General features: G+C 33.7%; 1 protein-coding gene across 1 annotated transcript; it reads right to left on the bottom strand.

The window, feature by feature from the left end:
* Positions 1–1,943: 1,943 nt before the first annotated feature.
* On the bottom strand, positions 1,944–15,919 carry LOC120254425. Its single transcript, XM_039262540.1, is given in 7 exon segments — positions 1,944–2,562; positions 2,564–2,649; positions 3,156–3,222; positions 3,296–3,792; positions 13,190–13,586; positions 15,576–15,628; positions 15,718–15,919. Coding segments are annotated over 5 exon segments (1,458 nt in total). The 5' UTR covers positions 13,566–13,586; positions 15,576–15,628; positions 15,718–15,919; the 3' UTR covers positions 1,944–2,130.
* Between the last annotated feature and the right edge of the window lie 1,204 nt (positions 15,920–17,123).

Consider the following 17,123-nt stretch of genomic DNA (forward strand, 5'->3'; position numbering starts at 1 on the left):
TTAACGTCCACATTTTGATTTTGGTATTGACTGAATGCATTTATACTCTGTATTTTGTATATGCTGTGGTTATATTTCTTCCCTGTATTTGTATTCTGTTTTTCGAATTTTGATTGTAAAATGATCTCCATTTTTGTGGTAATTTATTTGTAATGTTGTGTTCAGATTACGATGGATTGCGAATGAATGTATATGTCCTCGGCATTCGATTCCAATTGAAATTTTATACGTTTCTTATACCTTGACACATACTTTTATTTTGAATGGTTTTTTATTCAGATTTCAATCTTGACTGTGAGTGAATGTGGTCCAACTCTGAATTTTATTTTGACCCAAAATTTCATATGTTTTTCATATGCTTTTCATCTACTTTGGTTTCACAGTAAAGCATTATTATTCTATAAAAGTGTCGAATGTGTTATATGGAATTGATTCGATGAAAAGCAACGCATGATTATATTATTTCATATATATATATTCCAATTTTGACTTTGATTGAGTTTGAATGTGTTTCTTGTGAGAGTGAATTTTATTTGTACTCTCATTTTTATTGTGAATATGAATCATATGATTGTCATATGCAAATGTTATAGCTGGACAGTTGGGACTCATTGAACAAAAAGTAACACATGATGATACATTTAGGCCAAACATTTGATTATTATATGTCATGATAGAAGAGCCAAATGGCTTATTCTTTGTAAGAGACCTTGTCTAGGAAAGAACCAACCTAAAAGTAGGGCATAATTGTCCCCACTGTCCATATTTGCACTTATAATTCACTGTTAATCAAACACTTCAAAATAATTATTGGGAAGTGAGAAGATGCTTGGAATACAGCACATCATTACTTCAATATCATTGGAAAGTGATGTTTGTGACCACACTTGAACTACTGCTATTCTGTGCTGCTGCACCATCACCCAGTCATCAAACAACACAACAAGTAAATTAAAGAATCATCTAGAGTTCTTACTTCTCATCAATCTTTATGTCTTGTCAGATGTGCTAGATATTATAAGATATATATGGCATTTTATTTGTTTATTTATTTTTATTTACTTTTTGATTAATGAATGGTGGTTGAAGTTTGGCATCTATTAAATAATGAACTATATTCCATGGATTATGAGATAAGATCATATAAAGTATTAAAGTGTGGAGAGGAAAGATAAAAGTAGAAGGAAGCATAGATTTTTATTATTATTTTTATTATTTTTATTATTATTATTGAGGTAGATTGGGACAGTTGAGTAGTATTGGAAATGTGGGGACTATTCCAAAGGTCCTGCCAACCCAATTATATTGGTCTACAGATCTGGTATCGTTTATAAAAAAATAAGTCACTGGTGACCCCAAAAAAAGTTATTTTTGGTGATGGTTGGTTTTGACCTTGATCAATATGATTTAACCTACCTCATTATTTTTGGTCAGTGATTGTAATTTTGATTATTAATTAGAATTTATTTGTAAGTGGTCTAATTTGTTGAATAATAATAAATGAAAACGTGTTCCTCCCCATAAAAGCTCAGGCAATCCAAAACATGAAATTGTTTCCGTGTGGAGCTTGGCTTGAAATAGTGCCTTTTGTTTTAAACTATAATAAAAAATATAAAATATTTATGTAATATTTCTTGATAAAAGTATTTACATAAATTTATGAAAAAGAATGTGTTGCCATAAGCATTTTATTTGGATCAAATTAATAACTAGAGTTCTACCAGCCATCACTGAAAAATATCAAAGTTATTACTGACATTGCTTTTTAAGTAGTAACTCATCTTGACAAAAGAAATCATGATATTTGTTCTTAGAAAATAGATTGATACATGATTTGATTTAAATATAAAAATTATTTTTTTAGTTTAATAGAAATATTCTTATATATATATATATATATTATGATAGGCATTATAAAAGCTTGAAAAGCCAACATACCTGAATAAATTCAAAATCTACATCCAGACAAGTTATGTGTGAATAAGAGGATTAGCATTTAGCAATAAAAAACATACAAATTATGAATCATTAGAGAGGATTACAGGGACCGGGTTTTCGACACACATTCATTTCTAACCTGTTAACAGATTTAAAATACAAACAAAAAAGAGAACAATCACATGGCGTCGATCATTCATCAATGTTCATACCGAAGTGTAGGCCGAGAATAGTTTTCGGAGTTTGTCCAAACCCCTTACCAATTTTCAACATTTCATGAAGTTTTACCTCCTCTTCCTTAATCCGATCAACTCTAGTTAAAATATTGGTGAGAAGAGCATCAGAATCATTACCATTACGCAGCGAGAACTCATGCGCAAGTTTTGATCGGTCCCCTTCAAGTTGTTGGTACAAACTAAGAAGAAGATCTTTTTGTTCGTAAAGCCTTTGCGCCGCAAACCGGTACTCAGATTCCTGAGATCTCTTCAGTTCCTGCAGAGCCTTAGCTATGTCTTCATCAAGTCTTGCAGAGACATTGCTATGATCTGTTGTTATGTAGATGGGCATTTGAGCTTGTGCAGTAACTGTGCGACCACCGAGCAAAGCCCCGGCTTCTTTCCTAAAGCCCGTCCCTTTCTTTGTTGTCTCTCCCGATGTCTAAAGACTCGAACGTTGTTATCTCATTTCCATTGTTAGCTATATTCCTTCGTCCTGGGATTTACCAAAATATTTAGGTTTAAAGTCATTATTGGTCCCTAACTTACGGGTCATTATTCGTCTTGGGTCCTCAAATGTTCGTCATGGTCTTTCAACTAAATGAGTTTGTTTTAGTCAATCTGTTCATCACTGTGACTAAACATCGACCAACCGCCATCAATGCATCCTTTACTCTAATATCGCACGTGGATAAGTCATCCACATATGCATCCATGTTTGATGCCATGATGGCATTAACGGACACCTTAGTGCCGGTTGCATGACATTTGTTGTCACAGTAATGACACCAGGGACTAAAACGAATAAAGTCGAGAGACCAAAACATACAACTTTCAGTTTTGAGGAACAAGAAAACGAACAATGGCCCTAGTTAAGGACAAATAGTGACTTTAAACCAAATATTGAATGTTTAATATTAGCAAAAAAGCTAAACAAAGTCATATATATTTAATAAATGAGACACATATCTCGAAATAATAAAGTTCTCAGTAACAGCTAACCTGAAGTAAATGTCAAGGCAATGTCTTCCGATTTCCAGATCTCTTCAAGGGAGAATCCACGTTTAAGCTGAAACGAACAGCATCATGCTTATGGCACGAGAATTCAATTACCTTAAAATGAAAAGCTGTTATCTTATCACCTTTGCCAGAACCAATTCCATGGAAGTGCGCAAGTTCTTCGCTAGGATATGTTGGGACTCACGCAATAGAGACAAAGCTAAGTTCAACATTTTCTCAATATCTTCGTAAGAGTTCACAGATTGACAAGTCTTGAAGAGCTTTGTCATATGCTCCATAAGATCAGTTCTATTATCACAGCGTCTGCAGTAGTATTCAACATCCAGATTGATGCTTCCTTTCACAGTTCCACCCAGGTAACAACGGCGTGCGCAATCCAGGTGTGCAACATGACCGCAAATAAACTTCTCATCGACAGACGCCTCACACCTAATATAACTGTAACCTTCATAAGCCCAATCAATGCTTTTGCAACAAAGAATGCAACAACAGTTACGGCAGAAGTTCCTTTCACCGCAACAGATATTACAAGGCATGACAACAAATGCGTCGGTCTTTTCCTTTGTCTGCATAGAGCACATCTTATTGCCAGCTTTACAATCTTCAGACCCTGATGATTCTGATCCAGAACGCTCTAAGTCATTAGATTGTTTACAAGACCTATCTGTTAATAAATGCAAAATTAATGCTATAAAAAGGAAAAACTAAATCTTGTGTTCCTTGTTTTATACCATATCAAATAAGACAAAAATTACACTATGCTAAACCGCTAAAAAAAGCAGTGGTGTGCACAAGCCTCGGCGGAGCAAGTGAGAACAGGGACCTGCACGTATATGGGCGGTGGGACCACCTGCACACAACCACTACCCACACTCTCATAAATGTGCCATCACTCATGATTTGAACTTTCACACTTGTGAAAAGTTCCAATGGGGATCCACCTACCAATAAACCACTTGGTTGTTGATAACAAATCATATGGTCAACCTAGAAGATGGCACTCATATATCATGAGCACAGAATTAAACACCCTCTTCATGGTAGCAGCTTGAAACATGAAACATAAGATATGTCAACAAGGTAAAAAGGGCATAATAAACAGTAGGATAATTAACATAATAAAGAATGTAATAGCAAGTTGAATGTGCAATGCATCATATCAAACATAAAAGATGATAATCTAAAAGTAGTGAGTGAATCCTACAGTAGAAAAGAAGAGACCTGGTAAAATTGCAAGAGGATATTTATAACCAATATCATAAGATTTACAAACGGCAATCACTTCATCTAAGTAATTCGTCCATGGAACAATACGACAATAAGAACAAAAGTTACTTAATTCAAACAATATATGAGAAGCAAAAAAGAGAGAAAGGTGTAAAATTCTCATCGCTCAGCAATAATATCTTAGTGGATTTTCCCAATATATCTAGTGAGGAAACAATAAAAACAGTGATCAGAAGAAGCATATGATAGACCACAGTGGATCATTACTACATTATTCACAATGGTGGCTAGGGTTACAAAGGGAGAACCAACAAGGAATAGATGCCACGAGAGAAAAGAGATCTACAGCTAGGGGTTCAAAAGGAAGTCATATTTATATAAACTTACTAAAGTAAAAATTGCCATTATACCATTATGAAGTCATATGATTTAGACATGACTCCAAAAGCAACTTTTGTCCTCAAGCTTTTTGAATTTTCATTAGTTATTCAATTCAATCCAACTTTAATCAAAATTTAAATTTAAAACAAAACATAACCCAATTTATAATTTTACTTCATGATACAATTTTATTCCATCCCATTGAGTGAAATTTTAAATTGACAATTTTATCCCTATTTTCAAAACCAGACTAACTCTTAATTCTTAGCGTGTCTATCTAGATTTGTCCCGATTGGCAATAAGAGGATACCAAAAACGTGAGTAACACCTAGCTAGGGGTGGTAACGGGCGGGCGGGGCGGGGATGCCCCGTCCCCGTCCCCGTCCCCGTCCCCGTCAATGGCGGGGATGAGGATTCCCCATCCCCGACGGTGGGAATTCTCTTCCCCATCCCCCGCGGGGATCCCCATGGGGATTCTCCAGTTGTAAAAATATTATTACATATTGGAACATAAAAACAACTCAACAGAAATATATACATAAAATTATGATAAGATCAAAACTACTTAACATAGGGCTCTTATATCTAATTTTAATTGTTATTAGTTTAAAATAAATAATTTATGTGATTAGCGTAATTAAATTAAAATTAGAGTTTTTTATATTATCACCTATACCATTGAATTTTTTAATGTTGGAAAAATTATACATACATATACACACATATATATATATGTATTTTAATCGGGTCGGGGATCCCCATGGGCGGGGAGGGCATTCCCCGTCCCCGTCCCCATTTAGGAAACGGGGATGAATTGGCCCCCGTCCCAGCCCCCATGGGGGAGGGATTCGAGGAATCCCCATCCCCGTCGGGTCGGGTCCCCGTGGGGATCGGGGATTCCCCGTCCCATTACCACCCCTACACCTAGCTAGCCCAGTAACCCTACATCATAAGCAAATCGAACACGAATGATTAGATCATTATTAACATTTCCACTTATGAGAACCATATATATATAAACCTTTCGTTCTTCTATCTCAACCGAGTGAAAGCCATGGAAAATCATCAAACTCACTAAACTTGATTATATGCAAATATCCATAGTAGAGTAAGATTGTCAAACTACCTTTTTTGTGTCTCACACAATTAGTTTGTGTGCCTTGACAAATGTCTTCTTATCATATATACTCATGATTGCAGAGAATACTAACTCGTTTACTTTTGGGAGAAAAAATTCTTTCTTGGTGATCACTCAAAACTGGTACTTGCCTAACATAACCGCACTTCGAGATTGACCCAACCAAAAGGTAAATTGGGCCTCACTACTCTAATTCAAACTAGACGTCACAAGCACATCGTGATCATGATACCTCAAGTCTAGGGACAAATCATATGATTATAATCAATAATTCCAATCCTTGACGGTCAAAGAATAAAACCCGTGTAATTGAATTGTCGCGAGTTATGTTCAAATACACCATCAATGACATACTTCTATTGTCCCATAATGTTCAACTGACACATTTTGTCAAAGCATAAACCATATAAATCATTACGAATCTTGAATGCCCAACTAAAAATTATCTTATTTGCGAATTATTTAAGTGTAAACACTAAACCCTTTTAATACCATTCTCAACTCGTAAGGAGTAAAACGTGTAATTTAATACATATACTATAGTATTCAAAATTGATCAAAATTCTAACACAAGATTTATATGGACATCAAAATAAATGCTTATTATTAATAACAAGCCTATATAATACAAATGACATGCCCCAATACAAGTATCTTCGTAGGGCTTCTAGGACATACTCTTAACAATCACCACGGTTGTGCATTTGCTCAATAGGATACCTTCCAAGGTCCTGCATTTTCAAACTTCACTCTAAGCTCTCTTAGGGTGTGTTTGGTTCGAACACAGTTCACTGAAATAGTGGAAGTCTAGAGTGCTACTTCGGTCGAAGTGAAAGTTTCGGTTGAAAATCTCCAGTTCCGTGTGCTCCGTTGAAGTGGAGGTGCCAAATCACCAACCATTTCTTTATTTGGTTAGCGGAAGTAAAAATTTAGAAAAAAATGAAAGTGAGGTTCCACTCACCACTTTATGATGGGGTAAAGCTACCTCCTTACATTTGTTGAATTAGGTTTATAATCGTTCAACTTGTTAATTTTTTTTTTTAATTAGCATAGTAACTTGTAGACTTTAACTCATGTCAAGTATTTTTTCCCCAAACATTTTAAAAAAATATTTACTTGTCCTTTTTTTAAACATATTCAAAGGTAAGATTATGCTTCATATTAATCATTTTTTATATTATTTGTTCATAAAAATCTTGTTACCTTATAGGTTAAGTTTTTTACATCATTTTGTTATCCAAAAAATAATTTTTTTTTTCAAATTTAATATATTAGATGTAATGCACAATTATTTTGAAATTAGCACATCAAACTTTTTAAATATATTTAAATTTATAAGTATGCTTCATATTTTTTATGTTATTCATCCAAAAAAATATATTTATTATCATGGTTAAGTTTTCACACTATTTTAATATCCAAAATAATAACTTATTTTGAAATTTACTATGTTGTATCTAATGTACAGTTTTATGAATAATATTAATTATTTCTAGAATGACTTAAATTAATAACCTAGGATAAACACATAATAATTTCCAGAAGAAAGTGCATTATTCAATTTGACAAACTGTCCTAGGCAGATGTTCTACTATAAAAAATAAAAGATCAAAAAAGAAAAAAAAACAATATAAGATAAAAAAAAATAAACAATAAAAGGTAGAAAAAAAAGGAAAAAAACATATACGTGGGTGATTATATTCCACTCATGCCACGTGGCTGAAGTGGGACTTCAACATCCCATTTCGGCCAATTTTTTCCTGAAGTCAAAAGGCGAAGTGAAGGGTTTTGGAGATCGCCATTTCCCCACTATGAACCAAACGAACAAAAGTGTCACATTAGCTCTCATTTTCGCTACTTCAGCGAACCAAACATGCCTTTAACGTTTACCACACTACCACCAGTCTTCATAATTTCCGCGTGAATTTTCCACCATGTTGCCCTTGTTCACTTCCACAAGAATCAAAGGCCAAAATTTGATCCGTGTGCCATTCATTATCTCTTCTTGGGGTATGCTTTACACTCGTAGGGATACGAATGCTTTGACTCAACCACAAAATGGACCTAGGTTACTATGGATGTCACATTCATAGAATTTGTCATGTTCACTTCTCGACCAAATCCCAATTCTACTCTTTAAAGGGGGATGGGAGAAAAAGTCAAGGGCTTAGGAGCGATTGGGAGAAATCTACATAGCTGGAACTAATAACCTTGGATCCAACGACCCAAAAGAACCTAAAGAACTGGAGCCAGCCACTTTAGAATCAAGTAAGACTCCAAAGTTGCCTTCAAAAGATGCTCTCAACATTAAATCCCCTCACTCTCTAGAACCCAATGACCCATCTCTTGAGAATATTCCTGACATACGCCTTCTTACTACATCACAGAGTCCTAACAATATGGATAATTTTGTTGGCTATAACTTAACTTTCAAGCATAATCACCAGAAACAACTATATAAGTATTCCTTAGACATTGAGAAACAAAGATCAATGTATCCCCTTACCAACTATGTATCCATCAAAAAGCTTCTTGAGTCCCTCAAAACCTTTGGAAATGAACTCTCCTCTATTTGCGTTTTTGCCAATATCAAGAAAGGACTTACCACCAACCCTAATTGGGTCTAGGCTATAAAGGAAGACATGGACGCCTTGTTAAAAAATGAGACATGGACTCTTGTTCCACTAGCTCAAGGCCAAATGGATTTTTTCCATCAAGTGCAAGGCAAATGGATCTGTTGACCAATATAAGTGAAGGTTAGTAGCAAAAGACTACATACAAACTTATAGAGTGGACTGTCAAATAACCTTCTCACCAATGGCTAAATTAGACACAATAAGAGTGCTCTTATAGTCTTATCCCTCGCAATGAAGAATGCCTTTATGGAGGAAATCTACATGGATATCCCACCTAGCTATAAGATAACTTCAAGAGACACAACAATGTGCAACAGTGCAAGTTACAAAGAGCACTGCCTCGATTAAAGCAATCACCTTAAGCATGGTTTGGGTGATTCAGCATGGTTTGGGTGATTCAGCTTGGCAATGAAGAAATATGAATTCCTATAAAGTAATTTAGATCATAAGCTATTATAGGATATGACTTGGAAGAATCATCAAGGCATCAAAAACAATTAGCATGGGAACTTGAGATGAAGAACCTGGGGGCACTAAACTATTTTTTGGAAATTAAAGTTACACTTTTAAAGGAAGGCATCTTTCTTTCCCCAAAAAAATATACTCTAGACTTATTATCAGAGATAGGATTACTAGAATGGAAGCCCACAGACACACCAATTGTCCAAACCACATACTTTGAGAATACTCCAACCAGATGCCAACAAACAAGGAGAGGTACCAAAAATTAGTGGGTAAGCTTATTTATCTCTCACACTCGAATATTACCGCATTGTAAGTGCAGTAAGCCAATTCATGCATGTCTGAGTGAAGACCACGTGGATGTGGCGACTTGAATTCTTAGATACTTTAAGTCCTCTCATAGAGAAAGGACTTATATTCACAAAAAAAAACAATCACCAAAGGGTGGAAGGTTACACAGACACAAATTGTGTAGGAAATATTTTAGACAGGAAGTCCACCTCAAGGTACTTCATGTTCATTAGTGGAAATCTTGTTACTCGGAGAAGAATAAAATGTGGTAGCATTGTCAAGTGATGGAGCCACATTATGTGGAATGGCTAAGGATTTGTGTGAGCTTCTCTTAAAATATTGTTAATAGAAATTGGATTTGCCCCAAAAATATATTTTGCGACAAGACCGCTATTGATTTTTTTTTCATAATCTTGTTCAACAAATTCGAACTAAGCACATAGAGGTGAATCGATATTTCAACAAACAAAACCTTGAGGCCAAGATAATTCATTTCCTGTTCATTAAATTTGAAGATCAATTGGCAGATATTCTTACAAAGGCAATATGCCGCAAGAACTTTCACAACTCACTTGACAAGTTGGGAATGAAAGATTTGTACACACCAAACTTGGAATACAGCAAAATCATAGCAATAGTTTTTTGGAATTAAAATCCTTTCCTTGTTCAGCGAATCAAACATAATCTATGTCTAGAATCTTGTACAACCAGAATTAGAGGATAAACACTTGCATATATATTCTATTTCTCTTCGTAATAGAAAAGGAAAAAAAAAAGAAATTATTCTCTCCCCATATTTTTGTCTGTGTCCTTAGTTTTGTCAAGAATAACTATAGTATAGCCAAATAAAGCATTCTAATTCTAGATGGATCAGAAAGGATGAAAGCATTGCCTAATAATTAGTCAAATAAACACAACCAAGGCTATAACTTGGAAGGAACTAAAACATACCACATAAGAAGTCATGTGTGCTGTTTTGATGATGCACTACTACTGATGTGGAAATGTTTGTGATGCAGGATAAGCTAGGCAATCACAGTTAGGAAATTAAGCAATCACACTTAGAAGAAAAGGTAATCACACCTCAAAATAAAGCATTAAGCTTACAAAACTCAGAATAACTCACTCATAGACTGCTTCCCAAGAAGATTCATCTATCTCCTTCTAGAAATCCAAGTACTTATTTAAGCAAAGTTTGACTCCAAATAAGAGAAGTTTATTTAAACTGTGTATCTTGAATTCTAAACTTGATGATAAACTCAACTTACAATAAAATTCAAAACAAATCCACCTAATTTAGCATACTTAATGTAGGCCAAAAACTGAAATTACCAAACTACCCCTGCCACTTAAACATGTGAACTTTATTTTTTAGCAACTTCTAATCCTAAATAATACTAGTAGCTCCTATTCTATATCATACTCTCCAGCTTGAGAAACTCGAGTCCGGTGAGCTAAAAAGAAGCTGCTTCTCAAAGAGATTTGTTGTTGAAACTTCAAATGGAAAATCTACAACCAATATAACCATGGCTTATTCTTCCATTCAACCAAATACTTTTAATGTTGATATAATAAAAGAACCCAATCACCAGCATGTTGAAATTTGCACATTGGTGGCAACATTGTCAAAAATCTTTCTAGTAATTTGGACTTTTCTTATAACATTGTCCTTATTGGTTCGTCTGATATTAGTGCCATTTCCTTGGCTGTGGAATATATACCGAGCTTATTTCCTTGGAAGTACAACAGGTTGTAGAGGTTGATTTTTCATTAAAATTAGGCTTATATATCTTCACTTCCATTGCTTTGTCTTGTAATTAGTGGTGCTCTCTGTCAAAAAGCCCTTTAGTACAATCTTATAAAAGAATTTGGATACTTGACGGGATCTCTCAATCTAAATCTCTTGCTCCAGTAAAGAATTAAATTGTTAACCTATAAGCCTTTTGTTCTAGAACTAGACATCTTCATTATCAACTACACTTGATTCTCCTATAAGTTTTGTTATAGAACTAGACATCTTCATTATCAACTACACTTGATTCTCCTATAAGTTTTGTTATAGAACTAGACATGATTTGTTGTAACTTTGATCCTTAGTCTTTAAAACAAGCATTGAGATAATCTAATTTTTCAACTAATTCAAGTAAGATCTCATCACGTTGAAGATCAATTAACCACCTTTGGCATGTCCTTCCTAAATGAGTAGACATTTTGCTGGCTCTGGTACCAAAATGATGCAAGATAAGCTCAACAATCACACCAACTAAGAAATCTAAGTAATCACACTTAGAAGAAAAGGCAATCACACCTTAAAATAAAGTGTTATGCTTAAAAAAACTAAGAATAATTCATTCATTGACTCCTTCCCAAGCAGACTCATCACATCTTATAGAGAGATTTGAAAACTTATCTGAGTAAAGTTTGACTCCCAACTGAAACTCAACTAATGATAAAATTCAAAATGATTCTACCTGACTTGGCACACTTAATGTAGGACAAATACTGAAATTACCAATCTATCTCTAACACCTTAACACATGTTATGCATTGGTTTGTCTCTAATAAGTTTGCATCACATATCCTCACAAAAATTGTAACCTTATTTGGGAATAATTCAAAAACTAATGTACTTGCTATGACAATATATGCAATCAAATGATTGACAACAAGGAGAACACACCCAATATACCACTTACAGAAAAACACAAGAAACAAGTGTTTAGGGAGTGCTTGGTTCACAGGAGTGAAGCAACATAATGGAAGTGGTGAAGCCACACTTCCATAGAACTCACTTTTACTTAAAGGAATGACTTTTGACTATTTAGCATATCACCACCATACTTTTTGTTGTTTGGATGACAAAATTGGTGTACGTTAGCAGGATGTGATCACCACCACCATACTTGTCCATCAGTCCATCAATAATTTATGTGTGTTAAAATATTTCAAAAAATTACATATATAACCACAAAAAAGTTATATTTGCATGTATTCCAACAAATGGTATAAATGTATATACCCCACAAAAGATCATACTTACACATATACCCACATAAATAATACAATTGCAGGTATAGCATGCAAACCTCGCCCTTTTAAGATTTATGACGGGTATACACACAAACACATTATTTACAAAGATACATACGCAATTATCAACTTTTCTAGGTGTATATATGTAAATGAACTTCTTTTAAAGAAGAAAATTACAAAGAATGTTTGAATTTATTCCAAGGTGGGACTTCACTATTTAACTAAAGCGAGATTTTTCAAAAAATCCACTTCTGACGTTAGCAACCTACATTTGGTACTTAAACACCATGAATTCTACAGAAGTGATCCATTTCCAACTTTGGTGGCTTCACTTCCACGAAACAAACGACCATTTATGGGCAACCATCAGCAAAATCAATGATTTAGATTTACCAAATATTTAATTATGCTCCAGAGTATGGATGCATAATAGAGAAACTGAAACTTCTTTAGTGCATTTTCTTTCTCATCTTTTCTATCTTGGTTTCTTTTGAAAAAGTCAGTAGCTCTTGTACCTTAAGCGGAAAAGGATTAAAAAAAAAAACATAGTTTTTTTATCAACAGATTCAGTCTAAACTATTTGACAACCTTACAAATTTGAAAACTTGTGAGAAGCTTTCAATGAGGATGCCTAAACACAAAGAATATCGGAAGAGATATAAACAATGCAACACAATCATAATATGTTAATTAGATATCTAAACAAACTACACACAACTGCACACATTAGTATATCTATAACACAATCAACATAAGTTTTGTCAAAAAAGAAAAGAGGAATTAAAATGACGCAATTACGCTACAAATTAAAGGAAGTGCAGAAAAAAGGCAAGTAGTAAAGAATGAACCTTTTCGTGGGGCGTAATCAGCAGCAGGAATCCTCCAGAGAAATGAAGCAAAGAACTTTTCAACATCCTCATTAGGAAATTGTTTCTTGATATATTGCTCTACAGAAACCCTGCTTGAGAATGTTGTCTGCTGTAAACTCTTAGGAGCATAGAGGAACCTATCTACCCAGTGTCCAGAAGTAGCTTTCCTGTTTCCTACCCTCCACCTCCATATGTCTCCTGGGTTTGGCCAATCTTCAGGAGCATATGGCAAACCCTCTCCAGATGAACATCCAGCAACAGCTATTGGGACCAAGGGCTTGTCCTTCATGGGTGACATCCGATCATTGCTCCTATCAGATGCATCAGTGTCTGCAGGCTTTTTTCCTTTTGCCATTGCCCGATTCGAATAAACTACCTATATATATTATCAGGCAAAATGTATCAGCAACCAAATGGATTGATTTTGGCAATATAATCATCAATTTTGAAGTATTCTTTTACTGTATTTAAGTCATTTGAAAAAAAAACATCCTGAGACCAATTGCAGCTTTCAGCTCCAAAAAAAGGGGAGAATGGATCCATAAATATCAAAAGAAGATAAGCTTATTGAGAAAACAAAGTGAATAAGAATTTTCTGAGTAATAGTGCGGCAACTTTATTAGCACATATAAGCTAGTAGCTGTAAGAGGATGCAAGTTAGCACTATTGGCTTTCCCAATGAGAAACTTGTCCAATTTCTTGTCAACAAAAGGGTATAATTCCACAAGGTCAAGAATAAAAGAGATCATCGTTCACCTAAGAATGAGAAAAGAACAATGGATAGAGGAGAAGATAATACAACAAAAGCCATTAGTCCTAGCTATTTGGGTTGGCTACATGAATCTTTCCCTACCATTTTGTTCTATCAAAAGCCAAGGGACTAGAGAAACCAAGAACAAACATATGATAACGTAAAGTTTCTACCAAACACTTCTTAGGCTATCTCTACCTCATTTACGATCCTCTACCTAGAGCCTTCCACCATCCTTAAGGGGGCATCTACTGGTCTATCTCAGGACATGACTTGCCACTAATAGGCGCCACTCTTAATATATTACAATATAGAAATATATTTCAACACACATTTCTATATTGAATGTCATTCCAGAAGCAATGTGAATCACTATCCTAATAGAATTAAACAAAACAGAAATAAGAATAGACCACCAAATAGGATTACAAACCCTGAATAAAGTTTTAAAAAAGATATAAAGGACATTCTTCCTTCATAATATAGTATTTGCATCAAAAAGGCTCATTCCTCACAGCATAATCACATTAAAGAAATCTGCATATATTACAGCTTCAAAGTATTAAATGTTAACTCTTACAACAAGAAAATGAAATTCAAGCAATCCTTGAATTTATAACTAAGGGAAAGTCACACACAATCTATGCCTCATCTCAAGTTGATATTAGAAACAAAAGCTTCAATTCAATTTGAAGCTTTAGGCAGAGATAGAAACCAAATATTTACTGAAGACTTCTTTTATGATCAATTCATTGGAATAGAAAATAATAAAAATGATCTTAAAATAACACATAATTACCCAAACAATTATTTTATTTTCTATTTTAGCCCAGATTCAGAAGTTCCATATTACAAAACTTTGATTTATTTAAACCAAATAGGAAGCTTGCAGTTCTCACTCGAAAATAAATGCATAATAAATAAAAATAAAATACATGATTGGAAGAGTTGGATTCCACAGGAAACCTATGTCATAAGATAAATGTGGCTTTGGGATTAAAAAAAAGATCAAAAATCACAAACAAACCAAACATGAGAAATTCAAGAAACAGAAAAGGAAAAAGATTTAAATTTATAATCTTCTTATGTTTCCAACAATCCCACAATCCACTACCAAATATTCATTTCACATATCCAAGTATAAGCAATAAATTTCCATCATAGAAATTCTACAAACAATAACAATAGAGAAAAAAAAATCAGAAACCCTAGTTATCCAAGTAAAAAAAAAAGGAAAGAAAAACTTATAGTTCTTGGCAAGAAATCTTAACCTAATATCAATCAAAGTAAAAAGAACTTAAACGAAAGCTAAATCTGAAATATTAATAACAATAATCAAGTTTCTCTGATTATTGTTTATTTAATAAGCATTCATGTTAACATATATCTACTTTTCCATAACCTAAACAGAAAAATCTATAAACCTCAAACTCAAGCCATATATATATATATATATAACACAAAAAGAATTTCCAAAAAGAAGATAAAATCATAATTCTTGGGAGTAGTACCTCATCTCAGAATGATATTCAGGAGGGATACAAAGATTTGACCATAAGTTTCAAACAATCATACAGAACAAGACATCAAGAACAAAAGTGTGGAAATTGTCACCTGAAGCTGAGACTCCCAAATGAAGAAACCTGATCTACTGCTCCAAAACCAAGCTGAAAACCAAACCAAGAAAAAAAAGAGAGAGATAAATCAAAGAGAAGAACAAAGAGATGAACAATAAGCCAAGAAAGGATTTACTCACCAGAGAGAGAGAGAGAGAGAGAAAAAAACTTGGAATTTGGACACTAATGGAAGCAAGAAACCCAAGAACCAGCAAAGGGAAACAAAACCCTGAGATCTAGAACACCTTGGATCAATCAATCTGAGAAAAAAGAGAAGAAATTGATGGAAAATTGGGAAACGGAGGAGATTCGGAGAAGAAATCGATGGATGATGGCTCAAAAAATGAGACAAATGGAAGTGAATTATATATATATTTTTTTAACCAAAATAAAAGAAATGGGATTAAATCTTGTCGGATGAAATGACCATTTTAGCCCTATAGACTGTCTTGCTTCAGAAAATAGGGACCAGACGCTGAAGCTAATCCATATTATTATATATTTTTCATTATTTTATAATATTACTTAATTTCCATCTCATTAAAAAAATATACATAAATTATCTATAAAATTAAAAAAAAAGGTTTATATTTACAACAACAAAAAAAAAGTCAAACAGTTAATTTAGTTTTTCAGTTGCATAACTAATAACTGATGATGAATATAACAAATTCTAAATAGGTTTCCTAAATTAATTATGCAAATGATTGGAAGTTTGGATATTTAGTGATTTGAAAAATTAATTCTACATTGAAACTAAATATTAATGATTAAAGATTTAAAATTCCATTTGGCATTACAGACAATTGATTTTCGTTTATAAATGCATGAAGTGTGATGTTTATTTAATTATTATTGTATTTCAATATTTATTCAAATAAATTTCTTTATTATTATCATGTTTTTAATATATATATATATATATATATATATTTGACAAATATGATAAACACACCATTAAGGGCATGCGCACAACCAAAAATTAAACGTTTAGCTGAGACATAAATCTGCACCCACAATTAAGGACTTGTTACCATTAGGTTTAATAGAACTTAGAACTCAAAATTTGAATTTTTCACACTATATTTTTCGCACTAAACTAATAACCCCGACCAAAGATCTGATGGCTATATATACATTTTACTTATTTTATGTCATTACTTGGTGGTGATTTGATGTTACCAATTTATACTGCATCATTTTTACATGTGACTTTTTTTTAACAATAATACGTTATAAATCAATTTGTCTTATTTACTATGATATCCTGAATCCAACTTTAATGTACTAAAATACCCTAGCATCATGCCAACAGTGTTTTAGCCTACATGTAACCTAGGTGCCCTCGTGGATGATGAAAGATCGAATTATGTTGGATGGATGATGTCATGGGTTTGTTCTTTCGTTCAAGGTTCCGTGTGACCTTTGATCGGTATTTGTTCACACTTAAAGTGTTTGTTCAAAGTTCCTTCTACCAAGACAGTCTTCCCTCTCTTAGATTGCTTAGGAATTTTAGAAAATAACAATCAATCTTACAAGTATGAAA

The sequence above is a fragment of the Dioscorea cayenensis genome, unplaced genomic scaffold (genome assembly GCF_009730915.1).
Source record: "Dioscorea cayenensis subsp. rotundata cultivar TDr96_F1 unplaced genomic scaffold, TDr96_F1_v2_PseudoChromosome.rev07_lg8_w22 25.fasta BLBR01000441.1, whole genome shotgun sequence".
NCBI classification, from domain to species: Eukaryota; Viridiplantae; Streptophyta; class Magnoliopsida; order Dioscoreales; family Dioscoreaceae; genus Dioscorea; species Dioscorea cayenensis.